The following is a 22624-nucleotide window of genomic DNA, read 5'->3' as shown; positions in this document are numbered from 1 at the left end:
CTTTCTTCGTCGACATGACTCGCCACTTCCGTCACGATACCAGTGTTTAAACCATTATTACACGAACGAAACTATATTTGGAGATGTCACGAGAACCGACGTGACCACAAAAAAGTCGCAGAACCACGCAAGCTATATTTAATAAAGGCTTGTTTCGCAAACGGCCACTTCCCTTCGGGCCATCGGGGTAACAAAACTTCGCAGCACAAGGGCGCGTATCGCGCTCGATATACAGATCAGAGAACGCAAACAAAGCAAGCCGCGCGAAAAAAACATCCAAGCCGCAAAAGCGCGCGCATTCGACAAGACCTCGTCGTCTACGCAGCACAAGGACGGCGAATATAAAACGACGATAGACAAAACAAGGCACGCAATGCGGACAAAAGAACAAAAGAGAAGAGAGAGAGAATGGAAAAGAGGCTCCCCCATAATAAGAGGAGGCACAGCAGAGGTCCGCTTCGCTCACTCTTCGAATTCCGCGGCGGCGCGGCCCGTCGGCGCAGTCTCCCTCGGAGAAGGACACGGCCGCAGCGGCGGCGACGGCAAACACCATTGTCTCCCTCTTCTTCGCGACTGCTTCGGAGGGGGCCGTAAATCCTGCCGGCTGCGGCGGCGACGTCGGACAGGAAGGAAAGCGCGAGCGCAGAGGAGGACGGCTGCGGGGGGGTGTGGCGCGGCGGTGCCGGCGAAGACGTTAGCAGCGATGGCGCAATCCCACCGGCGTCGTTGGTGACAGCAGAGCACACAACTTTATCGAGTACGCCACGCGGGGCCGCGTGCAACAACACCGGCGAAGGCGGCCGCTCGAAGAAGCCGGCCGCATCCGCTGAAGCGCTTCGCGCGAGCGCACAGCACTACACAAGTCGACCTCCTCCGTCCATCGACGAACACGGCTGCCGAGGCCGGACGGCGGGAGAGAGCCGGAACATGTGATCGGGCCGGCAGCGATAAACTACACACTCCGAAACACACTCGCGCACATACACGAGAGCGCCGACGACACGAACAACGGAGGAAAAAACGAACAATAAACAGTTCGCGGGGCGGCGAGCGAAAAACAAAGGGTTGCTCAACGATCCAGCGTTTGAGCCGCTGCTTCTCACGCGAAGCGGCTCGCAACGGACTCTACTGGGAAGAGCCCAACGAAGCCGACCACGACAGGCGTCCGTTTGTCGCTGGGAGCGGCCGGCGCAAAGCGGCCCGGCAAGCAGGTGTGAGGCGGCGCGGCTCGCGCTAAGAGGCGGAGAGGAAGGGAATCGAGAACGCCCCTCTCTCTCTGCCGCAACGTAAGATGATGTGAGGGGGGGAGAGAAGAGGGCATAGAAGAGGAAAGAGAGAGAAGGGGAAGGAGTCAGAGGCGACCGCTACTACACCTACCAGTGCAGGAAACGAAGGGTTGCTTTGAATACAAGGCGACGAGAAAGAAAAGACGAGAGATCGAGAAAGACAGGTCCACGCATTCATTCCAGGGAACGGATTACACAAAACAGGGGGGGGGGGGGGGGAGAGTGACGACGGCACGCGACGAAGGAAGGGGAAACGAATTTGCTCAGGACGAACTGGTGAGCTCGTTGGTGACACACACCAAAGGGGAAAACCGCGTCATGAGCTGCCTTTGGTTACGGGTTCGCAGAGATACAGTAACTCCATCCTGTCATGTGACCACTTCATGCAGACAAGGAACCAGCGAGGGTTCCGGTCGAAACGTCATCTTCATCGAAGTGAACAGTGACTGCGATTTCCTCCCGCCGGAACGAAATCATACATAAAGCCAGAGCGTAGGGGAAAAAAATAGATATATTATAACGATTGACCACTAAACAGAGTTGTGGCACTGAAGGTTTAAAACGCACAACGCCCTCTGCATTGCTTGTGTACTTGATCCCGCGATCGTTTAGCTCACCACACTGCGCGTTCCCGCGAGCCAGCGAACTCTCACGTGAGCTCTGTGGCTTTTCCCGGTGTCTAATTCGGCGCCAGGAACGGCTCGGTGATTCCAACCTTCTTGACATGCGCGTTAGCCGATCGCACTGCGCAACGAAGTTGCTCGCCAATAAGCACAATACAGAAAATTTAATGCAAACCGGCGAGGTTGCTATACAGGCACAGAAACAGAATCCCTACGCGCATAACACATACAAACACAGCCAAGCCTGCGCGTATGGGAGTTCTGGGTACGAAGTAAATGAAACATGAGGGCATAAACGTAGGAAAAATGACGGTCACCGCGCGGCGGCGGTTACGATTCGGTTACAGAAGTGTGCCCGGACAGCCCGACCAGAACACGAAAGGCACGGAGGAGTCACAGAGTGTGCGCGCAGAGCAGTCGCCGAGGGGAGAAAAAAAAAAAAACGAGAAAAAAAGAAACTACCAAGGGCGCCAAAAGTAGGCCTGCCCTCTTGCTCCGCTTTCCACACTCTTGAAGAAGTGAACCAGGAAAGCAAAGCGGCCCCGTCGTCCCCTGTCTTTCTCCTCGAAGGTCTGAGGTCCACACGGAGGAGAGGTGCGTGCCCCTTCGAGCACTCCCCCCCTTCCCGCCCCTCCATTCCTCCGATCCGTCGCCCGGGAATTGACCCTATTTCGCGGGCAGCGCTCGCCGGTCGGTCGCACTTTATCTTCGGATTCCGTCGCCGGCAGCCCAGCCTGCTTCCTTCTCCTCCGCAAATGGCGCCGACACACATACACACGCACGCACAAACAAACACACGCGCCCAGTGGCTTGGCCAACGGCACGTTGCAATGCTCTCTATATACGCGCAAAAGGCGGAGAATCGGCCTCGGGAAAAGAAACAGCCGCGCATCCTGCTTCTGGAACCAATCTCGAGGCCAATACACGCCCCCTTTGTTTCCCTCCTCCGTGAGCACGCATCCTCCGCCGATCACAAGATTGTCCCGCATCCTCCTCACCCCCTCCTCCTGATTGTCCCTCCCCTCCCCCACCGGGCTCCCGCAGAGCGCGGAGCCGATACAAACAACTCTTCCCCCGCAACCACTAAGTGCGGGGCAGTTAGGCCCGTGTGCCCCACAGAGAGAGATGACTCAAGAGCGGCGGCGGCGTGCACGTGTCTCGCGTAACGCGCCTTCGTGCCTCCAAGAAGCCGCTGCGAGCGCTCCGTGAAAGCGGTGAAAATTACCGCCCGCTGCAGTCGCGGTGAGCTCGAAGCGAGCAGGCTCACTTCGTGAGAGGAAAGAGAGAGGCCCAGAATAGAAGAACGAGCGGTCCGCAGACTTTAGAGAGCCCCCGCAGCAACCGACTGTTCAAAGCAACCACAGCATTTTGAGCTGAACAAAACGTAGTCCTAAAACGTGGCGACCAAAGTCCCGACGCGATGGAGGAGGCTTCGTACATTTGTAAGCCTCAAGACCTTTCTTCGGAGATGTGCGTCGAGCTCCAGAGACAGGAGCGTGTAAGCACAGGTTGCACACACTGGAGGTTACGGGTAAACACAGGTCGGCGACGCGGTTGTTCGCCGGCTCAAGGGCCTTTCCCCGCCGGCATGTTATGCTCGCCGAGGGCAAGGTTAAGGACGCGCCACACAAATGGAGACACGGCGAACGTAATTGAGGGTAGCGGGAGGCCCACGGAGATGCACGGACGTTTGGTGATGACCTCATCTCTAGCCGGCTAGGCTCACTGTTCGCGTAATGGTACCCAGCGTGTAGCCTGAGAAGGACACAATTATATGACTGCATTCCCCTCCTCGCCTGCTTCCCACCGCAGGAGGCTCATCCTGCGATGCAAAGCAGATATACGTTGGTTGTGCCGTCAAAGGCTGCCTGATGTAGAACTGTTCTCAACCCTTCCACTGTTAGGAAAAGCGAAAAGTGCTTCAGTGATAGCGTCTGTTCAGGAATCTCCCTGGAGACAAAATCGGTAGGCGTGAAACGAAAAGTACAGAAGCAAAGTAATTTGCCACCGCCGCGGTGGCTGAGTGGTTAAGGCGCTTGTCTACCGAGCCGGAGTACCCGGGTTCGAACCCGACCGCGGCGGCCGCGTTTCGATGCCGGCGCAACGCAAAAAGGCGCCCGAGTGCCGTGCGATGTCAGTGCACGTTAAAGATCCCCAGGTGGTCGAAATTATTCCGGAGACCTCCACTAGAGAACCCCTTTCTCTCTTTCTTCTTTCACTCCCACTTTCTTCCCTTCCCTTCCGGCGTGGTTCAGGTGTCCGCCGACATATGTGACAGAGATACTGCGTCATCTCCTTTCCTCGAAAACTAATTTACTTATTTTAATTTGCCAGCAGCAACACTCTTCGTTTGTTAAACCACCTTTCAATCTGAGGCTTATGGCACAACCTTCGGTAAAATGGGAGAAAGGAAAGGATTAATGCTATGAGACAAGATGATCTCATTTTAGGTTGCCAGTGAATATTTTCCCATTTCTGAAAGCAGCTGTGTGACTTCCTCGTGTAGCTACTATAGGCGAACATGCGTTTCTTGTAGTTCAATCATTTGCGATAGTGACGTATACATACGACCAATTCAGCTAATAAGAACCGCGCGCGTGCATCCTCTACCTCTGCTGTTTCGTGTCTCCTCTACGAAATTCCTTAAGGCAGTCTAGGTACTTAGTAAATGATCAACAGGTCTACATTTCTCGAAAAAACACGCCGGCGATTCAGTTAAAATTTGGAGGGATGCCTTTTCGGGACAGCGGACATTGAGAAAGCCGCTTATCAAAACTGAAATCAAGGGCTCTGCAGCACGTGCGAAACAAAGGAACGGAACAAACGCTTAGTGCGAAACACGCAGAAGTAGTACGCAGGCGTTGCTGGCCCGGGGCGCCGAGGACACACATACGTAAAATATGTATGCCAGAAAGGCCACACGGAAACTGCATCACGATCGCAGTCCCCCGTAGGAAGAGTGCGGAAACACCTATCGGAACGCAAAAATGCAAGCAGGCAGGCAGGCAAAATTTCCCCGTAGTAGCTCGACCATATATATGCATGCACGAGTGATTGAGGGCGTTGAATTGGGACGAATTAGGTACGAGAGCTCATGGATAATACATTAGCCAGTTTTTGTTCGCTGCAACGTCTGTCCCCAAGTTAACTCTGCGTATTCCCTCACTACTTCTCATAGTTCATCGCGTTTAGTGAATGTTTATTTAGCCAGTGTTTCTCTTTTGCAGGACTGTCTAAAAATTTAGTTGCTTCATACTGGCATGCAAGCCTGCTCAGCTCTCCTTTGCCCGTTCAGGCCATCTATCACTCGCTGTAACCCACCCTCTTATATCTATCCAGGTGAAGTAGTCGGCAAATAAAACGGGCATCGAATGTGGGGAAGAAGTGTATCTATGTAGGCCAGGTATACCAGCGGCAGCAGATAAGAGCCACCGGAGGGGAATTAGCCGGAAAATAAGAATTGTTCGGGGTGTGCATGTGGCACATACTCCCAGGATATGAACACTTGCTTAACGATATCATTCAAAAGGAAAGTACACAACACGTGTATGCTGCGCCATGCTTCACCATCGGGGCCGAGTCATGTGTCAGCCATGCAAATAGCTTGAAATAAAGCGACAAAGTAGCGAGCGAAGCAGAGGAATATGATGACCGCAACATAAAAAGCCAGATGAATATACAATGTTGCGTAACAGAAAAAAACGCGAGTTAACTGCATTCTATAGCTGAAACTGAGACAAGGGAACTACGCCTTCGACAGCATACGTGCAGAGCGGATACCCGAGGATGTGAAGAGAAGGGAAACGTACACTGAACGGCGGCAGCTGCAACGTGGTGAGGTCAGGAAGTTCTCCAGCACGGGATGGCCATAGCCTGGCGCAAGCCGGAGGTAATGGGAGTCTCACGCGGCTTTTGTCTTTCGCCTGACCTCGCTCGGCTGCGGATGACACGACGCAAAGGCTGACACTGCCGCTACCACGTCAGCAACGTGATGACATTCGTCTACACTGCACACCCTCAGGTCAAGAAGCAAAGGACGTTATACACGCCGTCGGATTTTCGTTCAATTTAGTTCGACCTGATTTCGAATTTTTTCACCTCTGTTTAAGCGATATAAACTTGCGCAGCCAGTCTATAAATCTTCCGCCTCACAAGACGACCTCCTATAGCTTGATGTCACCACCAAGAATGTCGTATATGGTGTTATGTATGCAGGGCTTAACGCTGAACGTGGGCTATGACGGACACAGTATAGTGAGGTCTGCCGGCTTACTTTCGACCGCATGCGGTTCTTTAATGCCCCTGGCCTCTTCGCATTTCTCCTACATCGAGATGGGGCAGTCGTGGCCACAGGTCGTTCCCGCGGCTTCCGGTGGAGCAGCCTTACGATACCCCCATTGATCGAGCCACTGTGGCGCGGGCGACACCATAAGAACGAAATGACGGCAACTGGAGGTGGGCAAGGTTATGGGATGTGCCACACCACAGCACCGACTTGGAGCTAAACAAAGGGCACCGAATCGGGAAAGAAAGGGTGTCTCGAGCCACCACTGAAGCTTGGCGCGGAACTCATGCACAAAAAGAAAAAATAAATGAGGATAGTGCGAGTACTCTAACCACACGGAGACGTCAACGAACTGCAAGCGCTAGGCACCGGCGACAAACTGCGTAACCTTACGGATAACACCCTGGGAGATGTGCCCTTCGAGGTGCGATGAACTATGGAGAATGCTAGTCAATAACGCAAGTTAATAATCTTGATTTCAAAAGGGTGAGTAAGTATCAATGTTGTGCTTCTTGCTTTGGTTCTGGACGCAAACTTTTTACGGCGTCGGCTGTTGTAGCAAAGCCGCTCCCTCAGGTTTCTTGGTCGTCATCCGCATGAAATGACGTCATCACATAGCAGTGTTATGTGACAGACCAGCTGCCGCAAGTTACATGGGCCAACTCAATGAACAAGACGCGTGAGTTAGCAACCCACAGCTCACGTTCATGCGTCACATGATCGGGTCAGCGTCGATTCAGCGAGAGACATTCGAAGGCTGACGGCGACCTATAAAATTTCACACGTACTCGACACACTCGAAGCCTGTCCTGCGCTTTCCCAAGCCATACTTGGGGTGATGACGTCGCGCTACCACTAACCGGAAGTTCCGCTTTCGTAGAGACCGGCGCTTGCCTCGCATATACACACACCGCAGACTTGCTTTCGCGGCGTTCAGAAAGAGGTGCTTTGCAGGAAAGCAAATTTTCTAAGCTGTCTTCTCTTTTCTGAGAAAGGACGGACTTGATCGAAACCAGCGTCCTGTTACCATTTACAGCCATAGGTGCCTCCAAGATCAGTAAAGAAAAAAAAAAGGAATAGAATTTAACGCCCCGAAACGACTCCGCTTTTCCAGCGGCGACTCTTTTCCAAACAGAACAAGATCAAGGAAACTCATAACTGTACTATACTACACCCCCCCCCCCCCCCCCCACCTTTTCCTCTTTTTTTTTCACTGTAAAGCAGCACAACGTCTAAATACAGCCTACGGTACACGTAGAAACGCCACAGAACGCAGCGGTCCTACCGCAGAACCATCGCCACTAACAAAAGGATTTCAGTCACGTCCGTTCCGTTTATCTCTCGAAAAAGGATTTCCAGCGCATTTCACGCGAACTCTCGCGGATAACTTTCCAAGCTACGCCCGGCGCACATCTGGGACAAGCCCATACACGGGCTCCCTGCTTTAGTCCATCGGAGAAGGAAGCAACGTTCGCACCGGTAACCACCAGCGAACGCAGGCAAAAGCAAAAGAAGCAGCCGCGATACACACGCGAGCAACAACGAAACAGGAGCAACCTTATTCGTCCGAACAGCCGACAAGCGGCCACTCGCACAGCCGGTCCTTTTCAAGTGTCCGCGTTCCAGCGGCTGCTTCCACGCCCTCTCCCTCCTAGCAGCAGCAGTGAGCGTAAGGACTACAAGAGCGAAGACCACTCAACTATATACGCCCCGATAACGGCGACGTGCATGTCGTTCACCTCGGAGATAGCGCGGTAAACACACTTTTAAGAGCCGTTAGGCGCTCCCACCTATCAGAGAGGTTTTTCTTGTCGCGTGCACCTGGACACGGATCGCCGGGGACCGCGACAACGCGGTGGCTTGTGACGCGTGTAACACCCCGTCGGCGAAGTGCAAACAAAGCTCCTGCTAGTTATTAGCGGCGAGCCGAACGCGTAACTAGTAGGAACGACGTAGGACGACCTACTAACGCGACCGCCGATAGCGTCCCCGCAAAGTCCGTACTTATGATTACAGCACGCCGTTCAATTACAAGGGGTTCTTCCGGCACAATTAGAAAGCAATCTGTACAGGAGACAGAACGGCCGGAAGACGCGCCCAGATCTCTTCATGCTTTTATACATAACGATTAAGCAGTTGGTTACCACCCCCGTTGTTCCGAAGCCGCGATCATTCTCTACACCACCGAACCATTTGGTCAACAACGATAACAAAAACAGATACAACGTACATATGCGTGAAGCCTGTTGACTATTACTTGATGTGATACACACCTATCTTTCCTCCACCTCGCACTTGTCCCTTCGGAAGCCGAGCTGCTATGTCAGGAAACCCTAGATATTTAAATCCAGCCGCAGCGAGTCTTGATAACGACCATCTCGGAACACGCGATATATTAGGGGTAGTGCAAAACAACTTGCTCCTGGGCATTACACGCAAACACACCGAGGACACAGCGTATACCTTTGCAATTCTCCCACGGCAGAGATAGTATTTTCGGACTATCGGCACAACGACAATTAACATCACAGTAGAAAAACTAAAAAAAGAACGAGATATATACAGTGAGAGATAAAGAGAAGACAGAAGAGAGAAAATCACGAAAGGCAAACAATGGCGCACTGGCAGTTCCGGTTCGACAGCGACGCTAAATGGTTCCTGCGGCCTCCTCTACAAAGAGATGCACGCCACAGCGCGCACGTACGAATTAAACTGATAGCAAACGAAAGACGGGCGAAGGATATCCATCTCGGCGGCGCTTGTCAAGAAAGCGCGATCGGACCCGCTTCACCGAGCCGCCGCCGCACTCATGTTTTCGCTGACAAATAAAACGAAACAAAAAGAGACGAAACTTTTCCTCTCGTTTCCTGCAATGTCCACACAACAGAACACCAAAAGTCGCGCCCACGAGCACAAAACACTCCCGCCATGTATGGTGTGCGCGCGACACGCATCAGGAAAAACGACGTCGGACGTCTACCAAGAAAAAAAAAAGAAAACACAGAGGGACGCGCCCAAGAAAGAAAGACGGAGGAGGAACAACACAGCTGGCCGCGCTGCTTTTTCCGTTCATTCTTTCCATCTTTGTCCTTTTCTTTTTTCGCTCCCTCTTTTTCCGGGGCACGCAACTCGTCGGTAATCGGGCCGCATTGGCTTCCCGCTTCTCAAAGCGGATCTTTTTTTCTCTCTATTTCATTTCTTCCCCTTCTCTGTTGTTCGGTGCGCGTAGACCTGCAGCGCAGAGCGCGTAATTAAAGCTCCCAACGTATTGCCGCGTGTGTGCTTCGAGCACTCCGTCCGGAGCACTTGCGCGGCAGCCAGCGTTGGTCGTTTCTGGGTCACCGATTGCTCGAAGGCGCCGTTTGATTGAGCGCAGTCACGGCTGCAGTACAGCCCTTATACGCTACTCAACTTAGCGAGCGCTGCATACGCACAGACACACGCACAGCACTATCCGGTGCCGATAAACCGTTAGCGGCCGTGGACACGCCTGCCGGCGTGTGTGTGTATGGACCGATTTGCCTTGCCCAGTGTTCACCGCGGTGCTGTATAGCTGTACACGTGTAAACGCTCTACGAAACGGCCTCAAGCGCGCCGCACGGTCGTGCCCGGTTTGCATCGTATACGAGCCCTGTGCAGTGTATATACACACAGTGCAAATGTGTATTCTGTTCACACACTGCAACGCCGAAGTGTGGCCTAGCTGTTTACGTACTGAGGCAGTGTATAGTTGTGCACAGCGTGCCTGCGCGTCTCACGGGCATGTAAGCGATTAGTGTAACTTAGCGAAGAGATCTCATTACGTCATTCTGTACGTCTACCGTGCACAACGCAATACAGTCCGCACAGGAATAGGCACGGGGGGGGGGGGGGGGGGGGGGATTACTATAGCCGGCCACGAGAGCTTCTGGCACGTGTTCTGGTTCTGGCCGAGTTTTCCCTATAGCTCGAATGAAGATTTCGAAGCCACTCTGAGCTACAGATGAATGTGGCGGCCTTCGCACATACCTATCTGCAGCGACTGGTCTGTTCTCGGAATGGGCTCTCCCGGCAAAGCGAACTTTCGGCACAGCGTCGGGAGAGCTCCTGCTGGACATTTGCCGGCTGAAACGTCTTCGAACTGCACCCGGATTAAAATGTGTAGAGCTTTAAAACAGAATGTTGCCTGCGTGGCGCCGTGATCGTGAAGGGGGACTGCGGATGAAATATGGTGCCTGAAAAGTCTAACGCTCATATACTTCGCAAATAGCAACTTCTACCAGCTTCTCCGGCAATACGTCAAGCGTCATCTCATATGTTTTAATATCCATACTGTGACTAATTTAAACACAATGCAATGCAGACTGCTCTAAACCGGAATATACTCCAAACAAAATCACAATGGCGTCCGAAGAGTATGCAACAAAGTGTACATAGTGGGCACATAATGTTAAGCGAAAGTAAACATACGCCACAAATAGCCTCGCTTAATTGTAACTGTAGTGTTGGCAAAAAGAATGGCTGGACCTTACTTCAACAATCCACATTAGATTTATGGTAAGCATTGTGAAGGCGTACACGTTTAGAGGCAGTTATCCGCCCAGAAGCGCCTACAAAACAGTCCACACGTAAACTAGCCGTTTTATACGCCAGAAGGGAGATAACCTCAAAGGAACAATCCCCAAATGCGAAAGTTAATCTCACTGGAATACTGCGGTGAACACCACTGTACAGCTCTCCCAGTTAAGAGACAGAGGGACAAAATAACAAAGTCCGGCGACATAAACTGGCTTTAAACAGCACGACGCTACAGCGGCATACAAGTACATCTGCTTATCGATAGAGCTGCCCCAACAGAACTAGGGAATCATAAATAAGAAACCAATTAGTTGATCGCCCCCCCGGCCGACGCGATAAGCGCTCGAGCTGCGCACGCAAGAACATCTATCAACAAAGGCCACACGCCAGCAGGAACGAGCAACAAAGGCCGCACTGCTGGTCACTGAACGGCACGAAACAATTACCGCCCTAATGAAAAGGCTGCATCACGAAATCAGAAGAGCCGGAGACCCAACGTGTTGGGCGGTATAAACTTAAAGCGTATAGCGGGGACACGCTCCACTGAAAGGACGAGGATTATTAGCAGGAAGGCTGAGGTCGTGTTGTTAGTGGCCAAAGGACGCTGCTGGAAAACGATACGAAATTCCGCACACAACCGTACGTAGGCACGTGTACAAGTAAGGAACGCGCTTTAAAGTTCACTAAAGGGCTGCTTAGAACAAAGCTGCAGGTTGTGAACAACCATTGTCAAGTGTACACATCACACTAAAAGTTGCTTGGCGTCAGATCGAGAAAGAACGGAAACACATGTGATTGGACGAAGGACAACCGTGAAACTCACAACAGATTTACCCAATATAATTAGGGGGAATACTACGGAAGAAAAAAACGATAAAAGTACGCCGAATTCACATTACGAAATTCGTTTTAACCGAAAAAGGTGAGTATTTTGGCTCACCTTTTGTCTGCTGAATGCAAGTTACACTCACTTAACGTTGAAAATTAACTAAGTAGGGAAGCCAGGAATAGTGCGAAGACGGTGCTGTAGGTTAAGCAGCGCAGTTGTGCGATTTGAGGTATTGCTCGGCTAGTTTACATGCCTCTGCAGACCGGAAGCATCACCTCCCTGCCGCCTTCCATCCAATAAGCGCTGCTTGTTCACTATCATCACTTGCTTAGAGCAGTTAGTTGGTTAATTAGGTTAATCAAATGCATGTAGGACACTGATACGACACCGCGAATGGGCATCACGAAAAAGCCTGTTCTGGCTAACACGACGTTTAAGCGGCGTTTCCATCGCTGCCATCAACACGCAGACCATGCGATGCTCCGCCCTTGCGCCCAACGCAGCACGACAATCCAACGATAGTAAACTTCCACTTCGGTTCTGTCTACATTTGAATTGAGTTTTAACTTTAGATGAGGGTAGAAATTTTTTCCACAACCACAGCTACAGGTATGCGACCACTTTCATGTTAATTACTCGGAAATAAATCGTTCAGGGTAACAAAAATACAGATTTAGACTTTAAATGATTTTTTGACCACACAGAACTGCTACATTACGTCACCGATCGAAAAAAGTCAGTATTTCATTCGTCGAAAACAATATTCACCGAAAAAAAAAAAAAACAACCTAAAGTAGTCTCCAGAAATAAAAACCTGGAAGTCCAAGCACTAAATATAACGACAACATATATAGGGGCTACGTCATAATTTTTGTTTCTTTAATGCAAAAATGGTTACAATTTATGCGTCTACATGGGGTGCGCAAATGTTCCTTCTCTTTGGTTGTTGGATTCAGTAACGGCATGCTGATGCATGCATGCTTGTCCATCATCGTCGATGGCCATTCAGTTTGTCTGCCTTTTTCAAACACCGTGGCCTGCCGGACTTTTTACTTTGCACTTGTGGTTCCGATGATGCATTGCAATGCTACAACTTGGGGCTCCTTTTAGCGATGTCGCGTGTTCTCTGGTTCTGTCAATAATACATTGGCCAGTTTGGTTAACGTAATATCGGCCACACGAGAACGGAATCTCATAGATTAGGCCCTCTTGACATGCGCAGAATCGCTTCTGGTCTTTCGTCGAGCAAGAGCGACGAACGCTGCTATCGATAGCTTGGCGGCATAAGCTTATTTTGCAGTACGACCTGACAAACACGCTATATGGTCCTGCGTTATGGTACCCTATATTCGCAAAGCCCACAATCCTGCCAACTGCACTAATGTCATCTGCAAATATCTCTAGCGGGGGATTTATGATGTTACTGGTCTATCTGCAATGGGCTATAATATGCGGGAAGTAGAAGCGCTGAGAACATTAGCGCAGTACAAAAAAAAAGAAAACCCGAAAACAGAACTACACGAAAGCGTCGACCTTCAGTTCGGCGTAAACACAAAGCCAATATGCATTCAAGGCGAAGTTTTTAATGGGCCAACACGACGCAAAAGCTCGAAAGTCGGTACAGAGGGAAAGCATAGCATAGAACAAAGCCTTGGGGGTGCGGAAATGCTTCCGCTGAAGCTAAGCACTGCCGCACAAGAAAACAATGGCAACATGCCCGCAACTCTACATACTACGGAGTAACTTAAAAAAAAAAAAACGTACGCACGCCTGTAACAACAAAGAATGAAACGTCTGCAGACATGGACTGGGGTACTTCCTCTGAACGGACCAACGAACTGCGCATGCGCGAACACTCGTTGCACCCACATTGCACCGCCGCAGTTCTCACCGTCTGCAATCACGGACTGGAGCATATACTTCCTCTTAAACCGCGCATGCGCAAACACTCGTTGCACACACGTTGCTCCGTCGCGCTTGTCTTGTATCGTCATCCGTCAAAGACAATGCTCCAGCCAGGCCACAGGGCCAAAAAAGCAAGCCGGAATTGCCGCTTGCTTATTATATATACACAGTCTCCGGCGGCGAAGGCGCCACAGACGCGCGTGCTTCCCATATTGTGCTGCCACCGCATTTAAGTTGAGCAACAGCGCCACCTAATGTGTTGTTTTCATTCTTTTCGGAAGGGAGGGACAGAGAGGGGGGCGACCCGCATACACCTGCCGCGCGCACTCCTGTATAGTAACCAACGCCCCCGCGTCACACGCGCCGCGCGGCTGACTTTGACCAGACGCCGCCGACCTGCATCCACACGCAGCCAGCGAGCGAACAGGCGCGCGCGCACCGTTCTGCGTACTGGAATAGAAACTTCCTCCACTGGCACGCTTTCAATTCTCGCTGCGCGCCCCAATAAGAACGGCGCGAAGGACGGCCCGACGCTGTGCGTTCTCCGAACTGCACTCAACTAGGGCATATCCGTCCGCTTTTCCAGACTGCTGTCGTCGAACGGACGATGCTGTTTACCCCGGAAAGACCATTTTTACGACGATACTTCCTTCTCAGCTCCCGTACGTTATATAAAGGTGTCTTCGGCGCAGGCGCTTTATGAAGCAAACGGGAGGCAGAGTGTATCGCGGTTGTTGCCGGCGAGGCTTGAACGTACGCTTGATTCAGAGCCCCTTTTCAATTGAAAAAAAAAAAAAAATTGCTTCCAAATCCAGCCGTGGTCTTCTCCTTTGATCGATTAAACAGCTATATACTTTTTATTGGAGGTGAGCTAATGCACTCTAAACACCAGTACGCCTATATGGGAGTCAAACGGGAGTAATCTGACCACTAGGGCACTCCCTTTTGTAAAAGAGAACGCTCTAGAGGACAAAGTACCCCCTTCTTACTCCCTACTGCTTAGACTCACAGTGCATGTATCCGTAATAGAAAGCCCTGAACGAATCGCGCGAATCACCGTCTTTCTTCCCTTGGATCTACCTGGCCACGGATGAAGCGAAGAACTGCCGCCGTTTACAATTTCCGCGACCGGAACGACTTGCAAGCTCTCTTTTTCGTTATTTATTTATTTACCGCGGGCTCGTGAGTTGTAAGTTAAGTGTCTAAGGTGGTCTGAGCACTCGAAAACTACGTTTTCAGTAACTAACTACCAGAGACGAGGTGCGCCAATGAGAGCACAGCAAAGGGCTAAACTTGAGGTAAGGTGCACCACAGCTGTTTATAAATCGCGATTTGCGAGACTAGTACCGATATAGGACCACAAGGTAGATGTTCACAGAAAAAGAAAACAAAAAGGAAAGTAGAGAGGGGAGAGGGAACGGCAGGGGAAGCTCTGACTACTCCGATATTCCCATTTTTACAAACTGTCGCATCACGTGAAGTTGCCAGGCGAACATTTAGCGTGTATTAAGACGCTAAAAAGATATCCATGGCGGCGCCGATAGTTGATACCATCTTACACAGGGGGCGCACACGTCTCGTATGACTTCCAAAAATCGGAGAAACATACAGATGGATAATCAATAGCAGTTCCGCAACCAGTACGACCGCATGCTTCTGAGGATAATAAAACATCCCCGATCAAACAGGCTGCCTGCATCCACCCAACGCGCGGACGCGCAGAGGGCCACGCAATTTCTTCGACCTTCCTTCCTTCGCATAGAAATAAGCGACAGCGCAGCCTTTTTAAGACCCGCACTTTTCCGTCATTTCAGTTGCAGCTATAACCTTGATCAGCACTCCCATCTGGTTTCGCCGGTGTATTTTTTAATGTGATTCCGAGACACCGCATTCGCCTCTTCAAAGCAAGCTCCTTCATGGCCACAAAGCCGGTCGATAAAATGAACGCAGACGGGAGACCTGGCGACCGCAGGAACGATCTCTTAGCTCAAATGAGTCTCGACCTCGTTAAGGTCGCCTTTCGAAGCAAAAACACCCTTCGACCACTGCCGCGACCAACCGAACGAGCCGACATCCGAAAAAACGAGAACCTTCGAGGCAGTGCGGCAAAAAGTGACAAAGTAGTTCACCATACATAAAAAAGCACAAGAGATGAACCTAACTTTTTTTTTTTTTATGCGCGCCATTCTAAAGCGACAACCCGCCTTCAGAAGTGCCGCATATTGCGAAGACTACGCATTAACTCCCGCACAGTATAACCTTCGCTGTCGCGAAGGGAATAAGCTCGCGACGTGGGAGTTTTTCAAGCCATCTCTTCCGGATGTCATCGCACCGGCCTCGTATGTACTACGAATAATAGCCACACAGTCAAATCTCGTTATAACGAAATAATGGATATAACGAAGGAATGACGATTACCCTTGGAAGTTCGGTCAACATGGGCTATAACGAAGCTACGGCTGAAGCGAAGTAATCGTCAGGCCCCTTCAACTGTGTTGCAACGAGGTTCAACTATAGCTTCAAATTTATTTAGCCTTCAAGTCGCACGTGACGGCAAAGAGGGTCCGAAGCGAAAACTGCCTCTCAATTCACCTCGAAAAAATTACGGGCTCAGATTTTGACAGCAGCATACACACTCGAACGCACTTACGCACAGAACAAAAAAAATATTATTTCGGGACCTGACATTCTCGCCACGGCGCGTATTCTTCTGAGAAGATAAACTGTCAAAATCACAAGGACAACTCATTATGTGTTGGAAATGCGACAGAATTAGCAGCTTACCGGAAATGGCCTCACTGACCTCCAGCCAATGACCCATTTTATGACCGACGACCCATTTCGGCTGTTTGGCGTTTTGCATTGATAAAAATGATTACACTAAGAGATGCACATGGCGCATGCGTGAAATAAAAATAAAGCAGAAAGCAAGATACATGTGAAACTAAACGCAATGAAACAAAGAACGTCACACGAAGACAGGTTAAAAAGGAAAGGAAAACACTAAAAAAAAATGCGTCGCCACTCCCCACAACTCTTGGCTTCATTTCCTCATTCTCCCGGCGAATACGTGTACGAATACGTGTACGAATACGAACATACGAACGCAGTATAGAGAATGGCGGCCGTGTGATGTGCGATGCCAGCGCACGTTAAAGAACCCCTGGTGGTACAAAGTTAATGCGGAGCCCTCCTGGGACTAATACCCATGTCCCTCACTGCCCATCTGTACAATTTACAAATGCTCACTCAACTCTTGTTTACCGCCACATGCGCGGAGGAGCGAATGGGTAGGACGAATGCGGAAAAAAAAATTTCCGACCTTGTGTTTTACTCAGCGAACATCCTTCTCACAGCCTTGTCATGCGCAAGTTTATAAAGGTCATTGGGCGTCTACAGATTACTCAATCACGCTTACGTTTCAACGGAAGTAATCCCCCCACCCCATGGATCACTCAAGAAAAAAAAACAGCGTAATAGCTTCAACTTGCCTATTTAATGACTTAAACATTAAAGAGGCAGATTGCCGCCATTGTACTGAGTGTCACTCCACACAGCTGCTCGAAATGAAGAGCGGACAAGCCTAACACTGTGCGCCCTAATGAGGCCCGCAGCCACCATCAGGATGCGACCGCAATGAGCTGCCGCGGCTACGAATGATATCCCGTATATCTCCAGCCACTTCGGTTTTGTGAGACTCGCGATCAAGCGGGAGTGAGACGTTGCCGATGTGCCTTCCTGGGGCGACTGCAGGAGCGCACCCACCAGGATCGCTACCGCTCCCAAAGGAATACGCGTTAAAGCGGCATGACGTCATGACCGCGCAGAGAAGGTTGAGGGAAAAGCTTCTTGCAGAACCCACACGAGTACGAATACGTGTACGAGTGCGAACATACGAACGCAGTATAGAGAAAACAGATAGGAAACCAGCCACGTTGCTGTTCCGATTTCCTGTTGAACCTCTCCCTTGTGTTCCCTTCAGTTGTTTCCTTGACAACTTTCAAAGCTGTGCTCTAGCTGATTGTTGTATGCGTAAATGAGTGTGTGTGTGTCTTCCTTTCCTTTTTTTCTTAAATTGTGAGTGATTGAGAGAGAGAGAGAGAGAGTGTGTGAGTGAGTGTGTGTGTGAGAGAGCGAGAGAGTGTGTGTGAGATTAGAGTGTGTGTGAGAGAGAGCGATCGTCCTGCGTGTTCGTCCCTTTTCCGTGTTTTTTAGCGCTCACCAATTCCTTCAAGTGAGAGAGAGAGAGTGAGTGAGTGAGAGAGCGAGTGTGTGAGAGAGAGAGCCAGAGAGTGAGTGAGCGAGAGAGTGAGTGTGTGAGAGAGCGAGCGAGAGTGAGTGTGCGTGAGAGAGAGAGAGCGGGGGAGTGAGTGAGCGAGAGAGTGTGTGTGAGAGAGAGAGAGTGAGTGAGCGAGAGAGTGTGTGTGAGAGAGAGAGCGAAAGAGTGAGTGAGCGAGAGAGGGAGTGAGAGAGAGAGTGAGTGTGTGTGAGAGAGAGAGCGAGAGAGTGAGTTTGTGTGAGAGAGTGAGCGAGTAAGTGTGTGTGAGAGAGTGAGTGAGTGTGTGTGTGAGAGAGAGCGAGAGAGTGAGTGTGTGTGAGAGAGAGCGAGAGTGAGTGAGTGAGCGAGAGAGTGTGTGTGTGTGAGAGTGAGAAAGTGAGTAAGCGAGCGAGCGTGTGTGTGCAAGGGCGTCCGCAGAATTTTTTGCAGGGGGGGGCCCCATTGGTTGTTGGCGCCGGAGGGGGGGGGGTATATTCGTAGCGAAAATGCACTATTTGCGGAGTAAATTTATTTATTTATATATAAATAAAAAATAAGTAAAATACACACATGAAAGAAAATTACAAGCAGCAAATTAAAGCGCGGATTGTAGAGATACATTGGAGTTTATCAACAAAGAAACAATTAAAATTAATAAAAATGCGAAAAGATACTATCAATACTCGAAGTGCTCAGTCTTACTGCATACGGGTTCTCGACTCACCCGAATTGATGACCAGCACACAGCGCAATATGTTCACAAACACGCAACTACAGTCACTCAGTCAGTCTTCCTTGAACAGCAACTGTAGGCGCCTCGGATTTTTCTGGGCGAATTGCGTAGTTACACGGGTGATAAATTCATTTCTGTGCTTCATTACACGCTCTCAGTGCACAGTCATCATATATATTGATTGGAAAAATGGTTGAACGAGTACGTTGAAAACAAAAGATGACTATATATACAACGAAAACTTATTTACAAGATAAATGCACGCTCGCAGCTTCATACACCTCGCTCCATCTTGCACGCGCATCCGCACAGTCGAGCAACCGCACACACACTGCTCGCCGCTCGTCGTTTTCTCGTCCGCTGTCTTGGTTGTTCTCACCTTCGTTGACAACCCGCCACTATAACACCGAAGCACAAACACAGAGGCGCGCACACGTGCAAGGGCTTACTTGCCACAATATCCACGAATGCGCACTTTTGGGGTGTAAGGAACGCCGCGCGACTTCCGAGGGGAAGGGACACCCGCAACTAATTCGGTCGGAAAATTTGTTTTTGTGCTTTTATGGGGTTCAGAGCCCCAAAACGACTCAGGCTATGAGGGACGGAGTAGTACAGAGTTTCGGATAATGTCGACCACCTGGGTCTCTTTACCATGCACTGACACGCACAGTACATGGGCGCTGTTGTGATTTGAGGCCCAGCCAGAGGTGACAGGCGAGCCAGGCAGGCGCCATCGGGCTGCGTTGACCAAAGGCGCTGGTTTTCGGAGAAGACGCAAGGAACGCTGGTGTGGGGGCGCCTCTGGAGACTGCGTCGCCGTGAACAAAAGCAGCTAATCCCCTTTGCCGAAGGTTCTGAAAGTGGCGCTTCTACCGCACTGAGCTCTCCCGTGGATCGGAGGAGACAGCGAGCGGCGGCGGCGCCAACTCGTCGCCCGCTTGCCCCTGAGCAGCCCGACAAAGCGGGGGTGGACACGGCTGATTTGTCCTTCCCCCCTCAAGAATTCATCGGTGGCCGGCGTACGAACGTACGCCGGCACAGGGCGCGAGCGACCTGTGCCCTGTGCACTGTCTGCCTCCGTGTCGCTATCTCTCTAGAGATCAAAGAAACAGCCACCCATCTCGAAACACATGCTCGCCGGTGCCGCTGCATGTCTGCAACAGGTCGTCCTTCAGCAGAGCTGGCGGTGGCGTGGTTTGAAAACGGCGGAACGACGCGCGCCCGGACGCGGCATTTCGCAGATGTGACCAAGCGTCGAAGCGGGGCTGCTTTTACCCTTTTGGCTGAGCGCACCACCGCCCCTGGCGTGCGGCCATCACTCACGGTTCGAGTGAGTGATTTTCCAGGGGGGTGCAGCCGCCCCCCCTTGCCCCCCCCCTCCGGACGCCCATGTGTGTGTGTGAGAGTTAATGACTGAGTGAGCGAGCGAGCACAGCTTGCTGAAGCGGCGTGACCGGGACAGGCAGCGAACAAAATAAACAGGCCAGAAGAAAAAAAATGTCAGTCTCATGATACTCATGCAACTCGCTACCGCTTTAAGCTGTTTAGAGTAATCGCGAAGCAACCGGAGTTTGTTAGTCACTGGAAACGGGAGCAGCGCCGGCTAGGCCTGCGCTTTCGACCGAAAAAAAAAATGCAGAACGATCTAAATCTTAGCGCCATCGAATCAGCTAGGGCACTGCGTAAGATATCGTCTCGAGCCTCTGGACGCCGTCAGCTACCGCAGCGCAAACGCGCGTGCGCGAATATTTGTCAAGAAAATTCGAGAGCGCCTTTCTAACCGGGCCGCTCAGCGATATGCCGTCGAGTCCACTTCTCAAGATCCAGCTACCACCGTCCGCACCACTGCCGTAATCCCCGTCCGGGGCCACTGGAACGAGGAGCGTCCTACCGCGAAACGCAAAGGTCGCAAGCAGCAACGGCGGAGCGCCCCGTGGCCACGTCGCACCAAGGCCCGCACACACGTGGCCAAGTCAGAAAGAAGCTCCGAAGACCAGTCGGCAGTACAAACGACGCACACGCGCGCGCATACACAGCGCAAAAAAAAAGAAATTAATACCGGGACTAAGTACGAAGCGCTCAAGGCACGTGCTCTCTTGATTACGAACGCTTTTTATTCATTGTTTTTTTTGTTGTCCTTGCGTACACATTCTGGTCCTTATCGGCTCAGCGGTTACGGAGGAAAAAAGAGGGAGAGACCGTCCACCCTTTCCCCCTGGAAGCTCATAACGAAGAAGGATCAGCCGACGAAGCTGCCTAGCCTCACGCGCAGGCAGGCAAGAACTCTGCGGAGAGAGAGAGAGAGTACGAATTATGCAGAGAGAGAGGAAGAAGGGCATAGGAGCGACGACGACGAATGTGCGGGGGGGGGGGGGGGGGGGGGGAGAAACAAAACAAAACACACACGCACGCGCTGACTGCACACAGGACGAGATCCTCGCGGGGCGGGGGGTCCCGTCTCGGTCCACGCGCATCGCGGCACGCGCCTCCCTGTGCACACAAACAGTGCCCCGTTCTCCACCGTATGCAGCGCACGCACACACGTGCTCTCCGGCACAGACACGCACGAGCAGCGGCGAAGGCGCCGCCAAGTGGCCCTCCTAGCCTCCGCTCGCGCGATGCCTATCGCGCCCAGGCCCGTACACGGAGGAAACACGTTCAGCCATAACGCCGTATAATCCTTTTCTCCGGACCAGTCCCTAAACTCATTAGCCACCCCTTCCGGCCGCCTGTCTCTGCTCTGTAGACTGCTTTTTGCATGGAAAACACATTTTCGCTACGCATTTTCATTCCGTTCTTGTTTTTCTTCAACTCGAAACAGGACGATGCCCAAGAGAAACAGAGGGGGGGGGGGGGGGGGGGTCAAGACGAAGGACGGTACCGCAGCAGCACAGCGTAGGCGTCTTTGCGCGACCCAGCAGTAGCACAGCGCCCCTAGATGTTCGGTGAGAAAAACGCCGCAGTGCGCCCGAAGCCGCGTAACGTCGATCGTCGCGTCGATAAACCACCGGCAGTGCGCGCGGAATCGGTAACGCGGCCGCGGCGTTGCGTGTCCAGCCAGCCTCGTTCATAGAGGCTCGTTCGCGTCAGGCACTAACGGGGGACCCCAAGGGGTGACCGGCTGCGCCTCGTTTTGAGAGAAAACGTCCTTCGCAAGGACTCGACAAACGGGAACATGAGGAGGAGGGGGGTCGAACTCTTTTTCTTGCCCTCCATCGCTCCCTCCACAGTATAAGGATAGTCGGACTCGAACGACTAACTTATCTTTTGCCCAGTAATCCGTTCATCCATTAGTCAAGGTGATATACTTTGGGCAAGTCGGCGTGATTTAGCGCAGAGATAGAGCGCGGGAGAGAGAGAACAAAGTGGGAGACAGCGCTCGTCCGTGGCTCTCAAAATGTGCTCTGTCTCCCCCGCGCGTCTCTCTTTGCTATTATTAGCTCTACGTATTCGGAGCTAAAGAGGCGAGTTCCTATAAATGTACGACACCGCAGGTAGTCTGACACGCACACAATTCGAAAAATTTCATCTTCAAGCCCAAAGAAAAAGCGCGGTTAGATTTTTTAAGATCTCAAAATGCCCTTCCAGAGGAATTTCCAACGGGAGAAAGAGCGTATTCGATGCAGCCGGTTGTACTTTCCGCGCACTGAGGCAACGCGCGAAGCCGCCATGGCCGCCACTGCAAATTACCTGACGGCCAACTTTTGAGTCGCATTTGTTGCGACACAAGGCATCTGCTCGGCTGGAACCTGCTGGCTTCGCTAATGGTATAAGCCTCTGGCTAGATAGGCGCATATTCAAGCCACCGTGAAGCGCGACAGATTAGACACGTTTACCATAACGTGTACCATGCTACCCTTACCGTTATCAGAGTACCGGTAGCCCACGCGTCACCAGTGCGCATGCGTAGATCACCTTAAGAGCGCCAGATGGCGCCAGGTGCCCGGGACCTGTGTGCGCGCCAGCCGCATCAGGACCAATCAGCGCGTTCGCACTGGCGATGAGCGGGCTCTCGGTAACAGTAAAACGGCACATGCTATGCTAAAGGTGTCTATTTCTGCATCCCGCGAACTGGTCACCTGATCGCAGGTTGGAATGACGGAAATGGGTGTCCTCTGCGTTTTCATGTTATGAATTACTAAGGAGAA

At 51.5% G+C, this 22624-nt stretch overlaps 1 protein-coding gene across 2 annotated transcripts in view; it reads right to left on the bottom strand.

The window, feature by feature from the left end:
• Ziz (dedicator of cytokinesis protein Ziz) overlaps positions 1-22624 on the bottom strand; it is a 168183-nt gene that overhangs the window by 128550 nt on the left and 17009 nt on the right. The window contains exon 1 of one of the 2 annotated variants that reach the window (XM_089545898.1): positions 467-1196. The exons of the other annotated variant lie outside the window; for it this stretch is intronic. Coding sequence (XP_089402024.1) covers positions 467-553 — 87 coding nt within the window. The 5' untranslated portion in view covers positions 554-1196. Of the gene's footprint in view, positions 1-466; positions 1197-22624 lie in introns of those variants that run through there. 2 annotated transcript variants of the gene reach the window in all.

The sequence above is a fragment of the Amblyomma mixtum genome, chromosome 5 (genome assembly GCF_055824585.1).
Source record: "Amblyomma mixtum isolate Tamu chromosome 5, ASM5582458v1, whole genome shotgun sequence".
NCBI classification, from domain to species: Eukaryota; Metazoa; Arthropoda; class Arachnida; order Ixodida; family Ixodidae; genus Amblyomma; species Amblyomma mixtum.
Note: the sequence above shows the minus strand (reverse complement) of the source record. Positions and strands in the feature narration are given on the sequence as shown.